This window comes from Rhamphochromis longiceps, linkage group LG13, assembly GCF_057381845.1.
Source record: "Rhamphochromis longiceps isolate RC_006_pf linkage group LG13, R_longiceps_female_GT1.1, whole genome shotgun sequence".
NCBI classification, from domain to species: domain Eukaryota; kingdom Metazoa; phylum Chordata; class Actinopteri; order Cichliformes; family Cichlidae; genus Rhamphochromis; species Rhamphochromis longiceps.
In genome coordinates, this window is record NC_140569.1 from 11918219 (window position 1) to 11934042 (window position 15824).

The following is a 15824-nucleotide window of genomic DNA, read 5'->3' on the forward strand; positions in this document are numbered from 1 at the left end:
CTGCGCTGTGCTCTCATTGGTGGACACCTGACACGTGACCAAAGCAGCAGCAGCAGGGGGGAGGGGGAGGAGTCACTGTAGGAATGCATGAAGAGAGCGCGCCTTCAGGGAAATTATAACGATAGTGGACCACAAAAAGACACGTGCACATGCATAATATAATATAATATAATATAATATAATATAATATAATATAATATAATATAATATAATATAATATGTTTTGCATGTTTGCACCGCTGTACATTATTTTTAAACGTAAGCTCTAAAACCTTTAAATACTGTGCGCAATTCATGGTCTGTACAGGCTACAAGGCTACAAATACATTGTATGTAATGCACAACGTGGCTTGATTGCATGTCGCAAAGTGTTTGATTGAAGGTGGAACTCGCATAATGGACATGGATGAATATGGAGAGAGGAGGAGTGAAAAAGACAGAAGGGAGGGGGTGGTCAGAGCTGCGCATCTGTACAGGCAAGCCTGAGAGGAGAGAGAGGAAGGATAGAGACGAACATGATGAGGACCGCGGCAGCAGCAGCAGCAGCAATGCACGCATCGACACTGGGATGGGAAACGGCAGACGAGAGGACAACGCTGAGGAAGACCGAGCCATGAAAGGAAAGACTCAAGAGTCAAGCTGCGTCGCGCCAACATGGAGGCGTAGCGACAGTAGCATGCATGATTAGATAGAGGAGATCATTTCATTGTAGCCTAGCAGCACCAGCATCATCATCATCATCACCATCAGCCAGTCCAACCTGAGCGGAGAGGAGGGGAGAGGAGGGGAGATGGGCTCACAGGTTGTGCAAACCCTCCGTCAGGGGGTCTGGGCATCCCTGACCGGGGGCTGGTACCACGACCCGGACCAGAATAAATTCAACAACTCATGTCACCTCTATCTGTGGATATTCCTCCTGATGTTGCCCTTGTCTCTCCATCTGGTGAGTTTTTATTGAGGAACGTGACGTTCAAGGCCGTGCGTGGGGTGTAAGGTGCCCACACTACCTAGGTAAAATTGTAATAATGCCCCTGTTTATCCTTGGGAGAAAAAAACAACAACCACAAGCTGTAGGAGAATGGAATATCACGCAATGTAGCAGCTGATGGAAACACAAGGCCAGGAAAAAGGGCACTGTCGCAGTATTTTTCTCCCGCATGCAGTAAGTGAAAGCATGGCTGCTCCTGGATGTGACAGTGGTGGAGCCAGAAAGCGTGAAATGTGGTTCACTAATATTTTCATGCCATGGGCTTTGATAAAGGTGCGACACTGGCTGCATTACTCCCAGTGACAATACACGGGCTGATGATGCTTCATGCTATATGGTGATTAATAGAGGCGGAAAGCCCAGTTATATATAGTCTCGACTTTTACTGCCCAACCTCCACTACAATACAATACAATACAACCAAATTTGACCCCTTCGTCTTTGAAGGGACATCTTCAGTGACCTCTGTGTTCCTGCCATACAGCTTACCTATAGGTCAAACACATTAACCTGTGAATAGGCAATTAATAGGAGACATTATGGCAAAACAGTACAAATACTGAAAGGGTAATGTGACTTGATTGTGCAAACAGTGCAATGGCAGCTTATTGTACACAGAGTACATTTTTGTAAGCAGTTTATCAAAGATAAGATATTGCTGATTATATCTGTTTTGATGATCCCGAAATTAGCCAGTCACATATTTTAGCTATTAAGGCAGATGGTGATGTGTGACTGACACCTCAGACGGTAAACACTTTGGCACTGATTCTATATTAAATTGTTGTTGCTGACAGTTTCTAGACTGTGTGAAAACATCCACTGCTTCCCCTGCAGAAACAACACAAGCTTTCCAAGGGAAGGTGTTTCAAATTTCAAGTTTTTTAGCGTTTTTTGTGAAGGTCGTATTCAGCGCAGGATAAATGATGGAAGGAAGTTGAGGGACAATAGCAAACATTCAAAACAGCAAGAACTCTCTCTGGGACATTATGATTCATGATTGGCATGATACTTTGCCTTTGATATTCCTGTTCTTTGCTACAGGCAATTTCTCCCCAGTGGACTAGTAAACTTTATTAATCTACCAATATATCAAAATCAGATCTTGCAGTGTGCTGAGGCTGTGTTGCAATATAAATCAAAAGAAATTGGTGGTGCTAAAGCTTGAAGAATTAAATCAAACTCTGTCCTGGTGGAGTCAGGAGATTCAGGAAATGCTGATTTCAATATGACTAAGCTCTTCCTTTCTTCTCCACAGGCTTTGCCTCCCACTACAATGGCTCTGAGCATCTACTGCTCCTCCATCACTGTTTTCTTCGTCCTTATCAAGCTCGCCAACTATCGGCTGCACTTGATGTTCGACGAGGGCGAGGCAGTGGTCCGCAGCAGCCTTTCTGACCTCAGCAAAGCTCAGGAGAAGAAAAGTAATGCCTCAGATTCTTGCCTGCCCCCCAGCATCAGGTAAAAACCAAAAATGCAGTGAGTGGGATAAATATGAAATAGCTGTAAATATATAACTACCAAGAAAAAATTTTCCTTGTGCCTTGAGCTGCTCCCCTACTCGGATAACCAACACAAGATCTAGGCCAGAGGTATAAATCCCTAATGACACAGCTTAATTATTAACATGAAATTATACATTTAGGCCTGAGACCCAATTTTAAAATAATACCACCAATACTAAACATAGCCAAGCATCACTCTCCATTTTAGTCCCGCCTTTCTTTCTCTTTATGTGTCTCTGTGCTTTTCTCCCTCTGTCTGAGATGGGATTACTTTCATGATCAAGTGTCTCAAAGTGGGATGCACTCTCTCTACTTCATTTCAAAGACTCAAAGTACAGTTTCGGTGAGTGAGCGAGCTAATGAGGAGAGGTCAGTGATCTTCAGTCAGCCCCTTTACTGAGACACTTGATCTGCACAGAGACAAAAAAAATCTTGTTCTCTGTGTGAATGTGTTACATTTAATTGAGTTGAGATGAAAAAGGAAATACAAACGAAAGTATTTCTTTCTACTTTTTCATCTGTAAGAGTCAGTGTGTTTTAGAATTTAAAATAGAATTTAAAATACACCTTTAAAAATGGTGCACTGATGTAATGAGTTCCATAGACTGTCTCTGTCTCTGCTAACTTATGTCAACTATAGACTCCAAATCAGTTGACATCTTGCAACGTTTTAGTAGGTACTTGTTCCTCGAAATTTCCCTCCCAAGGAACTTGCAGGATTTCTTCACACTGTTAATTTTTTCTCTGTCCGCTGATGTATCAATTGCTGTTTTATGGCTTTTACATGTGAAACTTTATATAAAATCGTAGCGACCAGGTTACATCTTGGCTGTTTGTTTGACAAGCAGCACACACACACACACACACACACACACACACACACACACACACACACACACACACACACACACACACACACACACACACACACACACACACACACACTCAATTTGGCACCTTCCTGCAGGGTTGAGTGGAGGTGTGAGCATATTTATTTGTATTTCAGAACATACCCAGTATAAAAAAAAACCATATTTTACTTCTGCTTTACTTCTGATTTTCCATTAATGCTGCTCCCTCTGTTCATTCACCTTTTATTTCACTTGACTACCACTCTCCAGCCTCTCCGTCTCTCTCTCTCTGTCTGGTTTGTTGAACTGGGAATGAGAGGGCAAAGTGTGATGTTGTGTTTAAAAATGTAATCAGCCATTTCTGCAGTACACTTTAAAGCAGTTCCCAAACAGTCTGCTGTGAGGCAGAAAAACATCCCTTCTTAGAGAAAGATCAAAACAACTCTGGACCTGAATTGGGGGCAGCAAAGGATACTTGATTGTGTGAAAGACATACGCTTGTCGAGCTTATTGCAAAGCAAAAGAAACTTAAAGGCAACACTCTTGCAAAGGGGTTTTATGCTAAGTCTAGATGCTTCAAATGGGCTTCCAGGATTTCCTTAGTCGTACAGTACAGTCCAAAAGAGACAGAAGAATTTAGATGATAGAGATACTGTTTAAGGCAGATACGATGCATGCTGAAATTTTGATTTGCCCTTTGGTAGACTTTGGGCACAAAATGTTTGAAACACCTCCTCTAAAATAATCAAGCATATTTTTTCTAGCAATTGTACGTATGACCTTTGGAACTGTTTGGCACTTTGAGCTCCACAAGCTCAAGTTTTTGAACTTTCAGAAAGCCCTGACCGCTGAGAAGGGACTTTTTGAGGGTAATATATTTCTATTAGAACTTAATTTAGACCTCTTAGGCCTCTCTGTGGCGGAAATCCTGAGACGCTCTTCAAAGGTTCCTTTTCTCTAATTTTAAAGTATTGCTTATCACAAATATAGCACTTCAAAGTGTTGCCGTTTCTTATGTCTCTGCACTTTTGAATCCTGCTCCACCTCTTGGTGACCCAGCTCATACAATCGTAGTAAATCAGCAGGTGATTATGTGTTTACCATTAGGGTTAGTCTGTAAACAGCTTTAAAAAATAAACAAAAAAATGTCTTTACATCAGTTTTTAGAGTTTTCCTTTAACTGCATTGGGACTAAAATTGAGTTTTAATTCATTTACATGTATAAAGCAGTATATTTGTGTGTTCTTTATTCATCTGTATCTCTAACCTGTACATCACTGTATTTAAAAAATGTGCTACATTATTCACATTCTTACTTAACTGTGTCTGTTTTCATCTCATGTCTTTGGCCGTTAGGAAGAGCAGCACAGTCCCTGACAGTGTTGCCATGACTACGTTGGCTCGGAAGCGTCCCAGTTCAGTGATCCAGGTGACGGTGAAACAGACTGAAACTGACCCGGGACTGATTGGGGTGGTGAGAGAAGGTTTAAATATTAACACCTGGCAGTGTGAGGATACTGTGTTATGTCTAAATTGTAATCCCAACCTTTTGAATTGTCCTCCATACAGGACTGCTCAAAGTCAGATGAGGTGAAGACCGTGGAAGGTAATGCTAATCTAAGATACAGATAGTTAACTAATAAAGGAAAAAAACATGACAAATGGACTGGTTCTTCTATAGCACTGTATTCATCCCCATGGTGACTATTTGTAAACTGCAGATTGATTTTGTGTTTTGGAATGATCGAGTCATCTCAAATTGTAGTGTTTCATTTTTTTTAACCTAGTGAAACTTTAGTCAGACTGACACTAAGTATGAAGTATGAAGCAATGCCAATAGACTACCTTGTGGTTATTTGGGATGTTAAAAATGGCACAAACAATATGACTAAGAGATAAGCATGCAAAAACTGTGAAGACAGGATGCAGCAGTTTAAAACTGCAGTTCCACATTTAACCCTCATGAAAGGTTCATTGTAACAGACCTGTTTCCTGTTTAGTGTGTTGTCAAAATCAGTCTGTGCTGAAAGAAAGCTGTTCCTCTTCCCTACTGTATTGGATGGCTTCTTACACGATCCAGGCCGACAACTTCCTCCCAAGGAAACATCACAGAGTTAGCAGCCGGCCAACAAGAGCAGCTGACTGCTTTCAGTAAAGTTATGACCTAATGGACTGGTGATTAGTAAGAGCCCAGTCAGCTGATTGAAAAAGGAAGAAAAAAAAAGAAATCCAAATCCTCGGGTGCAATGCACCAGATTATTGTGCAAAAATGGTGCCATTTGTTTTTAATAGTAGAAGGATGAATCTATAGCTTCCTCCCCAATGGGAAGATATCTACTGTAATAGTTTGAATTGTGTGTGTTATTGCTGCAGCCAACTAATATGGGTATTATACTATTTCCACTGTAGGATTTAAAGCTTTATTGTGGCTTTTATTAATATTACGCTTTAAAATCAACAAATTGAATTTGCATTTCATTCCAGAGAAAGACAGAACTGCTGCAGAGGAGAGGCCTGTGGAGGGAGGCTTGCAGCCAAGCCCAGAGCCATCTCCTGATGATCTCTCTAGCCCCAATCCCGATCAGGCTGCCCCCCTGCTGCAGGCCCAGCAGAGGCCCCCATCCCAAGCTGAAAAAGAGGAGCTCCAGTCTGAATCTGCGGGTGGGATAGAGAAAACTGATACAGAAACAATTGAAACTGAACCTGTGAAAGAAGGGATAGACATTAAGGGATCTTTGACAGGGATTAACAAAGAGCAGTCGGAGCAGGAAAGGACAGCAGAGAAAGAGTCAGAGCAAGACAGAATAGAGGAAAAAGACTCTGAGGATAAAGAGACTGCAGACAGAGAAATAGCCGATGAAGGTTTCCCTTCTTCCAAGGGAAGTGAAGATGAGAGTGAGGAGGAGAGTGAGGGGCATAAACAGGCCTCAGATGCCAACAACAACTCACTGGAGACTCCCCATGAGGACCAGGAGCATGTCATTGAAATCCCAGAACCTCCTACACAGGTAGACCTCATAAAAGAGTAAGAAGACATGTTTGATCAATTTGAATTTGAAGGGCCGGGTTTATTACGAGTATTTTTCTTTATGAGTAGGCTGTGGAGGAGACATACTGTTCTGATGAGATTGAAGTGGTTCTGGTAGACAACTCTGGCCCCGGACCTGTGCCAGCTCACTTGGACGACAGCGACACAGTCAAGATCATCATCACTATGAGCTGTGATCCTCAGACTGCTGCTCAGTTGGAAGAGAGCGTCAAGCAGAGCCTTTTGGAGAATGCACAGGTCAGAATCAATTACTCAGTTACTTTTAAACACATAATGTTTGTGTCTTGGTGTTGTCCCTATTTACATAGCTTTTAAAATGTTAAAATGATCTCATTCCACTACCCAACTGTAGTTGCATCACGGTGACTTCATCATTTTAAATGTCACAGGCACACAGGTCATTGAAAACCAGCAATATTTTTAACCTGTAGAAACCTTGGCATCTCTCCTAAGTGTTAAAATACATTTTTGGTCAGCTGAAGAGAACTGTAATAACAAATGTTGTCAGTTGACAACATTTTTAAGGGAAATATCATTGCTGAACCTGGATTTGACCAACCCTAGATCATAACACAGCCCCCATCATCACTTCATCCACCTCTTCTTACCCTGATGCACCCAGTCAGGGTCACATTTTTATGCTCCCTAGCAAACTGAAACCTTTCTTTCTGACTAGCCTCTCTGATAAGTGGTTTCTTTAAAGCTCCACAGCTATGTAGTCCCAATCCCTAAGTTATCTTTGTGTGGAAATGCTCTTACTTTCACGATTAAACTAACCCTGAGTGCTGCTGTTGATTTTTTTCACAATGTGATTTCACTAAACTTTGAAGTGATCTCTGTTCATCATTGAAGATGTTTTTCCAACATATTTCTTTCCAGAAGATCGTGGTTCACTGCTTTGCTCCCAGGTTTTACTAATGTGTTGGACAGCTCTTAACCCAGTTTTAGTAGTCTAAGTAATTTCCTTAGTGGTTTGTTTTAAACCAATCTCCTTCAGTGCTCTCAGGTTCATGCTGTAGATGACCAAAGATAGCAGTAAACAGTATAAAAGCTCATTTTTTCCCAGCGAAATCAGACCTTTATTCAAATTTGATTCAGCATCTAAATGTCTTTTTGTGTTTTCATTGTATTTCTTTATTATTTTATCTACTTTGAAATTGTGTACCTTTACTATTTGTTTGGTTCTTAGCTGCTGTATGAAACTCAAAGTGCAAAAGAATTTGACAGTGTTTGTTAGGTAGACATATTTCTAAGTCTCCAAATATATGCAGAAGATCAGATTTTGTATTCTGTGTGTGTTATAGTGTTCAGTTTGTCGGCTGTTAAATGCCGGTTGATTTATGTCAGAGGTGTTGTTACGTTCGAGGGAAAGTACAAGTGACATGTCTCTGTGTACCCCGCAAGGCTCAGAAGGATGCAGGAGAAAGTCACATCAAAATCCCTGTCATCACCTTCGACTCCCCCGAGGAGGAGAAGCAGGACTCGGAAGAGGGAGAGGAAGTGATCTGCTCAGAGGACGACCCCACCCCGAAACAGCACATGACTACAAGCCAAAGTGAAGAGTTCCACTTATGCAGAGAAACCACCAGCTCTGAGTCCACCATGCTCGAGTGCGCAGATCCAGAGCAGAAACGTCTTAGTCTGCAAATCACCGCTGACAGCACACCTAGTCCACAGCTGACAAATGATAACAGCTCGTCGGGTATCGACGTCCACTCCCACCCAGATGACACGGACTCTCTGGAAGCAAACGTGGACTCACAAGGGTTCCTGCGCCTGCCCCAAACTCTGGGTCGCTACGGACCTGGTGGGAGGACTCACATCCGAGGGCTGAGCATGGACAGCGGGAAAGATGCAGTTCTGCTTTCAGGCCGCTCACACAACACGGTATGTTGATAGATTTGCCCCTTTGTATTTCTGTGTCCATTTGAGAAATGACCGCCCAAAAAACTCACAAATATTTCTCATTGTCTGTCAGGCTACCATGACCAGTTCCAAATCAGACCTGGAGGCAAAGGAGGGCCAGATTCCCAATGAATCAAACTTCTTGGAGTTTGTTTCCTTGTTGGGATCCCTGAGTACCAGAGGGGGAGGTGGCAGTACACAAGAAGAGGAGAAGCCAGAGCACAAAGAGGAAGTTGAAGCTACAGACGAAGGTAAAGAAAGATAAGATAAGATAAGATAACTCTTTATTGTCATTGCACAGTCATACATTGTACAGTAGTACAATGAAATTGGAAAACTGTCCTACGTCGGCACTGCATATAACACAACACGACACGAAATGACACATCACAACGCAACAAACAACACAACACAGTATATTAACTTAGTATAAAAAAGAAGAATAAGTGTATGTGTATTGCACACTGTTATTATTGCACATTAATTATTATTGCACCTTGTTATAAATATAAATATTATTATTGTTATTATTTTAAACATTGTTACCTCCCCCCTAATAACGTCCAGGGAGGTAGGCAGTCAGGTCAGCTATTTACATTGATCAGGGCTATTGCCCTGTTGTAAAAGCTGTCCTTGAGTCTATTTGTTCGGGACCTCAGCAGCCTGAACCTCCGGCCAGACGGCAGCAGCTTAAACACCCGGTGTCCTGGGTGTGTGCAGTCCCGTAGGATGCTGCGTGCCCTCTTGAGACAGCGAGTGCTGTACAGGTCCTTCAGGGAGGGAAGAGGATGTCCAATGATTTTTTGGGCCATATTGATGACCCTCTGGAGTGCCTTTCTCTGTGCTGAGGTGCAGCTGGAGAACCAAACACCGATGCAATATGTCAGCACACTTTCAATGGAGCAGCGGTAGAAGACGGTCAGCAGCTCCTTCTTCAGGTCCATTTTTCTGAGGATTCTCAGAAAGTGGAGACGCTGTTGGGCCTTCTTTAAGACCGCAGAGGTGTTAGAGCTCCATTGGAGGTCTGTGTCTATGTGCACACCCAGAAACTTGAAACTGGAGACCCTTTCCACGCACTCCCCGTTGATGCTGACAGGCTGCAGCTCGGACTTCCTCCTTCTGAAGTCAACTACCAGTTCTTTTGTCTTGGTGGTATTGAGGTCCAGGTTGTTATCTACACACCAATCTGACAGCCTCTGAACTTCAGCTCTGTACGCAGTCTCATCTCCCCCTGAGATGAGCCCCACCACGGTGGTATCATCTGCAAACTTGATGACTGTGTTGTCTGGGTGGGAACTAACACAGTCATGTGTGTACAGAGTGTACAGTAGGGGACTCAGTACACAGCCTTGTGGAGAGCCGGTGTTGAGGCTGAGGGCTGAGGAAAGATGAGGCCCCACTCTAACTCTCTGTACACGGTCTGAGAGGAAGTCTCTGATCCAGCGGCAGGTGGTAGAAGGAAGTCCAATTTCCAGCAGTTTAACTATTAGTCTGTCCGGGAGTATCATATTGAAAGCAGAGCTAAAGTCAACAAAGAGCAGCCTGGCGTAACGGCCCTGCACTTCCAGGTGAGAGATGGTGGTGTGATAGATAGATAGATAGATAGATAGATAGATAGATAGATAGATAGATAGATAGATAGATAGAAGAAAAAGGTTGGAAAAGTGCATTTGATTAAAATGATTTCCTTTAATCCATGTACAGAAAATCAAAGTGCAACTTCGAAACAAGATGAAACAGTAACCGATAGCAACACTGACAACAAACCAGAGAGACCCAAACCACCCACCAGTCTGCCTACCAACACACTACAGGCTATACCACCTACACAGATCCCAATAGTCTCTCCTGACAGGTAAGCGTTCCATTAACTTCTCACATGTTTCAGCTGATTTCACACACACAGATATAAGCACATGTTTACAGCACTTATATAATCTATTAGCATCCAGGATCTCTGGCTGATTCTGTTTCTTGTCTGCAGTCCACAGACAGACAGAGAAAAGGATCCGGATTACGATTCCCTTCCTTCGCAAACGTCTCAATCTGAGAGCTCCATGCTGCAGGTCATCTGCAGACCAGAGGCTACCAACAAAGAAGAGGCCTACACCTTTCATACTGTACACCGTAAGTAGCTAGTCTTGTCCAGCGTTTAGACTGCCTTATCTTTTTGTTACTTCTTAGAAATTTCATGTGTTTCATGCAGGAGACAATTGAATTGCCTGTAGTCACAATCAACAACCATGTGCTGTTAATATCCTCAGTCAGTATCTGGGGGGGTCTAATAATATTATGATTTTCTGTGCAAATACATTGTGTGTGTGGGAAGCATTGCCAGCAGCTTCCCACACACACAATGATAGCAGCTTGTAGATTATATGACAATTTCCTGGAATGGCTCCAAGATTTTCAGCCCTTCAGTCTCAGATGGCTGCAATGCTAAACAAATCCAAGCTATTATTATCAAAATAGAGCGTGTCTGACTAGTTCAATGTGTCTGTTTGTGTCACCAGGAGACAGGCCTCGTAAGCTGTATGCAGAGAGAGCTCTCAATCTGCCGCTAGGAGCAGAGCTCATTACCGGCAACATGTGGTACTGTTGTTATATCTTCATTCCACCCTCCACCCGTCCCCCTCTTCATCTGCCTGCAACAAGTTGTCTGTTATAAATAATTTTTATTTTTCTGTTGTTTTTTCCCTTCTTTCTCTACCTGCATGCTGTCTGTAACTGCTCCCATGAGCTTTTCTAAACATCATCTTATGTCAGTGCCCGTTTCCATCCTCTGCTAAACCGTAATCTCTGCCTGTATAATCAAGTATATTCCACATACTCACATCAACTTCCACTGTGTGTGTCTTCAGTGACCTGCTGTCGACTTCCTCCAACTCAGAGTGTCAGGACGGCCTTGCGGGCGGTCACAGTGACTGCCCTTTCCAGCGACGCATCATCCCTGCACACAGGCTTCGGCCACGAAGAACGCACCCCGAGATCTTCCAGGTGTCTGTCTCCTTTTTGTGTATATATATATATATGCTTTGCAACCCAGTAACATCAAATTTATAATAAATCTGATATGAAAATAATCTCAAGAAATGTTGTAAAGGGAGTCAACAAGAAGCCTGAGAATAAACAAGGTTACAAAAGGGGTTTGTAAATGTTTTATAAGGAACCCAAATGATGTGAGATTGACAACACATCTGCTTCCTTCTTTAAAAAAAACTCCTGAGGTACTTTAACCAGGTGATGAAATGAATCCATTGATAAATTTATCAGGTTTTTTTTGTATCCAAGTACTTAATTTACAGTAACTCTTAATATAACACACCATATCTGTCTGCCTGTTTCTCTATAAACTCCTCCTATACCATAGCAGTCGAGCAGCCACAGTTAGCGCACAGTCACAACTTAAATCCTTCATATTTATGTTAACTATTGGGATGTCATCACGTTGCTTAGCAACCACCTACCAGCAGGCTAAAATGACCCATTTGTAACATTTATGCACATATAAAAGCATAATTGTAATTACATGACAATAGCATCTAATTTAGCAGATATTGAATTGAATATGCAACCAGTTTTGATGTCTCCAAATTCAGATTTTTATTACCACATTAGACATTTTAACTTATGAAGTCAAGTGTCGTGTATTTACGGACTACATCAAAAGTTTAATGTTGGATGAGTAGCTTTTTTCCAGCATGTAATTGTATGCCTTCTTGTCACGTACGTTATTTACATGCATAGATAACCCATAATAGATGTAAATGTGCAACCATTATGAAAGTTATGAAGTCCCCTGTTACTCCACGGGTGTATATACAATTGAACAAACACACCAGTTTTTCATTACACTTCATGCGTACACTCATTTTTAGAAAATGGATGGTTGACGTGATCCCTTAATCATACATACATCTAAATTAAGTTTGTTGTACATAAACATAAACAGTCCCATATTTATATGCTATTTGTCTCTACTGTTGTTACACTTTTCTCAGTGTGGTTACTAGTAATAGCAATTCATCCATTTTCTTAACTGTTTATTCAGGTAGGATTGCTCGTGCCATCCTCAACTTAGGAGGAGCCTGTCAGCTGTAATAGAGTGAGCAGCGGTTACACCCTGGACAGGTTGCTAGGCAGCATATATTTTAAAATATATATATTCTATATGCACATTAGAATGGCCCACTTAACTTAGCTAAATCCAATTAATGTCTTGTCTCTGTCAGGCTGTTGTAGTAGCAAGAAGGTCAATCCTGAATCAGTCTTTATTGCATCTGGACCCAGACGAGCAAGAGTGACATAAGCTGTCTGGATCAGTTATTGAAGCTGAAACATCAAATTACGATTTGCGAATGAATCGGTACTGCACCTCATTTTCAGAGATCTGGTTATAAAAAGACTGCATTTTGAATTATGCGGGATCATGTAGGTTTCAAACAGCAGACTGTTTTTGTTTTCTGTATTATTGCACTGAAATTTCAGTCGGTGTAAGCTGCTTATGTCCGTGTGCATGTGTGTGTGTATGTGTCAGGAAGAGGATTCTTTGGATGACTCATCAGAGACGTCCACTCAGGAGAAGCCGGCCAGGAAAATTTATTACAAACTCAAACTGTTTCCTGGGAAGTGGATCAACATTTTATATGACCGACTCACACTGCTCGCCCTTTTGGACAGGTAACACACAAAACCTGCTGTAAGATCTTCCAGCTGTTCACACTTTGAAAATAAAATCTAGTTTACATACAAAATTTTAGAGATGAGTTTTTGTATGTCACGTTAGTATTTATATCTCCTGTATCCTTCACTGTGTGGTGAAGAACATTGTTCAGCATCAGGTCTCTCTTTGAGTCACTTCTTTTCTTTGCACTCTTCCTTCCTAATAAGGTATTAGAGGCTCTGCTGTGACCTGTCTCTGCCTTTTGCATGTGCTGCTTTTTTTATAATAGAAACCAGGATGTTCTGGAGAATCTAGTTGCAGTCTTCATGGCCTTCCTGGTTTCCTTTCTGGGTTTTGTGCTTCTCAACCATGGGTGCTTCAAAGACTTCTGGATCTTCCAGTTCTGTCTGGTCATTGCCAGCTGCCACTATTCATTACTGAAGGTAAAAAAGTCTTCAGTCCAGGATAAAGATGCTGTATATCAAACTGAGGACAAAATCCAACATGATGTAATTGCCACATTAATAGGTACAGCTTGTGCTGCGTTTAAGGAATAAAGTGTGAGGTCAAAATATTAGCCATGGGCACTAAATATAGACAAAAAGTAAAACTGACCTCAGACTTGCCAGTTCCTGTTTACTCCCACTCACTTCCTCTCTGCTGAAATGCAGCAAAGCCTGCACACTAATTTAGTCAGTCACTGCTTTATAGACCCTCCAGCCTCCAGAGAGAATATTTAGTCAAATATAATGAAATATGATATATACAGAAACAAGGAAATGATGACCTACCTCAGACACTAAACTCCCACTATGTTATGCTGCATATTTTCTCATCCATGAATCGCCCTCTCATTATGGTGGAGAGATTTGTATGTCCTGGTGATCCCTGGAGTTATGTGCTATATAGGATCTCCAAAGGCAAACAGGCCCTGAGTGAATGGCCAGATTAACTGTGATTCATAGGATCTCTATAGAAAAAAACAACACTGGGCTATGTTAACTTTCCTGGATTGGGGATACTAGGAACCAGGTCTGCTGGAGGAGCTCATCAGTGAGTGTCTGGTGGCCAGGGCCTACCCAGGTGGCTCATTCTGGCCTATGGTCCAGCCCTCCTGTTGGTCAGGTGGTAGTCAAAAGCAGAGGCTTTGGTGTTCTGCTGCTTGGTGACTGAATAAATGTGCTTCCACCAAAGAGTGGCTGGGCTCAGCCTTAGAGACAGGGTAAGGAGTTTGGTTATTTGGAAGGGACTAGGAGTAGAGCCACTACTTCTCCACATCAAAAGGAGCCAGTTGAGGTGGCTCAGGCATCTGACATGGATACAGTCTAAGTGAGATGTTCCAGGCATGTCCCCCCCTGCAGGAGATTTCGGGGCAAACACAGGACACGCTGGAGAGATTACATCTCCAAGCTGGCTTTGGAATTCCTTGCTGTCCCCCCAGAAAAGCTAGAGGAGTTGGTTAGTGAGAGGAAGATCTGGGGGTAAAAGTAAAGTAAAAGTAAAATGTATTTATTGAGGCAAGAAAGCAGTCATAAAGTGCCTTTCAGACTATCGGTAAAAAAGACAGCTAATGTGAGGTCAGAATGAGCACACATGAACCAAATAAAACAACAGAGAACACAAAAACATGACCCGAACATGAAGAGAGAGTGTTAAGCTATTCCACAGTTTTGGTGCTAAGATTTGAAATGCATAATCCTCCTTAGTTTTCAGACTAGTATGTGGGATCACAAGAAAACCTCTATCCGAGGACCTAAGGATCCAGCATTGTGAATAGGGGTGGAGTAATTTGATGATATAGTTGGGGGCTTCACCCAAGGCCATACAAGTAAGAACCAAGGTTTGTAACTGAAACCTAAGCCTGACTGGAAGCCACTGCAGGTGCTTTAACAATGGGCTGATATGATCAAAATTTGTGCGTGTGAGTTAAAAGCTTTGCAGCCGCATTTTGGAAAGATTGAAGGAAATTGGTAAATGCTTTAGACAGATAAGAAAATAGTGAATTACAATAATTTAAGTAGGAGGAGATGAAGACATGAACAGCCATCTCCAGTTCAACAGCAGTCAAGGATTGATCTGAAGTGAAGTCGAGGTTCTAAATCGTAGCTTTTACAGTGGATACTTACACAGATAACCCAATGACGCAGATAAGCAGCAGAAAATGGATGAATGGGTAGATGAAAGGATTGGTGGATGGATGTTGTCAGACTAAAGTTGGTATTATTGCTGCTGTTTTCAAACTGGCTTTTATGGGTTTGTTTTGCAGAGTGTTCAACCAGATGCAGCTTCACCAACCCATGTAAGTTTGTTTCTTTGTTACTGAAAAAAATACTGAAAAGATTGTATAATAATCACTAATAATTTGGAAACACGTGCATCCTTGTTGTGTGTGCGTGTGACTGCTCTTCCTCTTCAGTGTGGCAGTTTTTGATATATGATGTTATGAATTTCAAAACAGTTCCTTTTTTCCATGTGAATAATTTTGCTGAGCTTTGACTGGTGAACATGCAGAGTGGCTACAGAGGATCTGCCTTATTTGACGCTATGGTAGTTGTGTCATATTACTGTGAAAACACAGGAAGGTGTTTTGGTGTAGGTGTTATCTTTCTGTGATGGAAATCAGGGTAAACCCCTACAGGTGGCATCCCTCTATGTCTCCAGGGTCACAACCAACTGGTGGCCTACAGCCGAGCGGCCTACTTCTGCATTTTCTGTGCTCTGATCTGGGTGCTGGAGCAGCTGCTGAGGAGGAAGGATCTGCCGGTCTCCAGCCTTTATGGAGTCACCATCGTCTGCTATGATGTTCTGCGCTTCTTACGAGACCTCCTAGTGGGTAGGGATAAATGCAACAGGAGAAAACATG

The 15824-nt window shown here is 42.1% G+C and overlaps 1 protein-coding gene across 1 annotated transcript in view; it reads left to right on the forward strand.

Annotated features, from left to right (window-relative positions):
• Positions 1–283: 283 nt before the first annotated feature.
• Positions 284–15824, forward strand: part of pcnx2 (pecanex 2) — a 38495-nt gene continuing 22954 nt past the window's right edge. The window contains exons 1-16 of the mRNA XM_085427830.1: positions 284–943; positions 2247–2449; positions 4701–4818; positions 4914–4950; positions 5829–6352; positions 6442–6630; positions 7798–8280; positions 8372–8549; positions 10003–10153; positions 10283–10425; positions 10812–10890; positions 11160–11295; positions 12836–12978; positions 13251–13404; positions 15228–15260; positions 15623–15794. Of these exons, the coding sequence (XP_085283956.1) occupies positions 791–943; positions 2247–2449; positions 4701–4818; positions 4914–4950; positions 5829–6352; positions 6442–6630; positions 7798–8280; positions 8372–8549; positions 10003–10153; positions 10283–10425; positions 10812–10890; positions 11160–11295; positions 12836–12978; positions 13251–13404; positions 15228–15260; positions 15623–15794 (2896 nt within the window). The 5' untranslated portion in view covers positions 284–790. The remainder of the gene's footprint in view (positions 944–2246; positions 2450–4700; positions 4819–4913; positions 4951–5828; positions 6353–6441; positions 6631–7797; positions 8281–8371; positions 8550–10002; positions 10154–10282; positions 10426–10811; positions 10891–11159; positions 11296–12835; positions 12979–13250; positions 13405–15227; positions 15261–15622; positions 15795–15824) is intronic.